Below are 1,108 nucleotides of genomic sequence, written 5' to 3'. Positions count from 1 at the left end.
TCAGCCTTTCTGCTCCTATGATGCTGCTTGGCCTGCTGTGTTCATCCAGCTCTGCACCATGCTACCCCATCTGCCTTGCGGCAACTCTCTCCCTTTCCACCCCTGTCCACCTCACCTGGTGTCCTAACCTTTATTCAGAGTTTGTTAAAACGCGTCAGGATTTTTAATTCTTGGAATATGGCATTAATGTTGAGCAAAGGGAAGTGATTTTAGGCTGGTCCACTCCAATGCTGGCTGAGCAGGATTCCTTGCCTTAGAATACTTCAGCTGGAAAGGCTCCTGGTCCAGACATTCATACAGGGAACTCCTCCAAACGTAGCTGTTTTTATTTCTTGTCTGTTCAGGGTCGGAAATAAAGTTTGTGACTCTGATTGAATGATCTGGGCCTACGTAAAGATTGAATTTTAGTTTTCAGGAACTATAAAGGAGCTGAATGCAGCTAAGGTGTTAATGAATAATGAATGGTGAATGCTTAATGTGTAGTTTTTGCTCCTCAATTCAAGTGAGCAATCATGGTGCAAGATTTCCATTTGGCACTGTGTATTACTTTTGTCACAAGTTAGTGCATTGAATCAGAAATTACTGCATTAATCAAGCCTGTTATAACAAGTGCATGTTTTATCTCGGGTCCTTCTGACCCATCTCAGTTAGGTCTAATGCTCCTTGGCTGCAAACATGGAGGTTATTGGAGCAAAAACGGGACATGACATGCTGGAAATACTCAGCAGGCCTGGTGCATCTGCTGGAAAAGAAATAAGGTTGTTATTTCAGGGCTGTAACACTTGCCTTAGAACAGCTTACTGTTGGGACATATCCCTGTGCGGTGTCTCCTTACAGGCCAGTAACTTAAAATATAATTCTGCAGCATAGCTGATCTGATTACTGGTAAAGAATTCTCTTTTTGGATCTTTGATTCATCCATGGTCAAGAAGCTAGGAGCCAATCACTTAAACTTGTAGAAGGTGGGCAGCTTGCAAAAACTTCCTTATTGCTTCTTCCCTATGGGAAAGCACTTTGCTTCTACTTTCCACACTTAAACCGATTTAAGAATTGAGGTGTAGATACAGTTCTAAACTCAAATATCACAAGCTGCAATGCACTGAGGTAA

The 1,108-nt window shown here is 42.2% G+C and overlaps 1 protein-coding gene across 1 annotated transcript in view; it reads left to right on the top strand.

Annotated features, from left to right (window-relative positions):
- The first annotated feature begins 512 nt into the window (after positions 1-512).
- Positions 513-1,108, top strand: part of trap1 (TNF receptor-associated protein 1) — a 187,805-nt gene continuing 187,209 nt past the window's right edge. Inside the window, exon 1 of the mRNA XM_048609730.1 lies at positions 513-558. Within this exon, the coding sequence (XP_048465687.1) occupies positions 513-558 (46 nt within the window). The remainder of the gene's footprint in view (positions 559-1,108) is intronic.

This window comes from Rhincodon typus, chromosome 21 (assembly GCF_021869965.1).
Source record: "Rhincodon typus isolate 14 chromosome 21, sRhiTyp1.1, whole genome shotgun sequence".
In the NCBI taxonomy this organism is placed as follows: domain Eukaryota; kingdom Metazoa; phylum Chordata; class Chondrichthyes; order Orectolobiformes; family Rhincodontidae; genus Rhincodon; species Rhincodon typus.
This window is presented reverse-complemented; position numbering and strand designations above follow the sequence as displayed.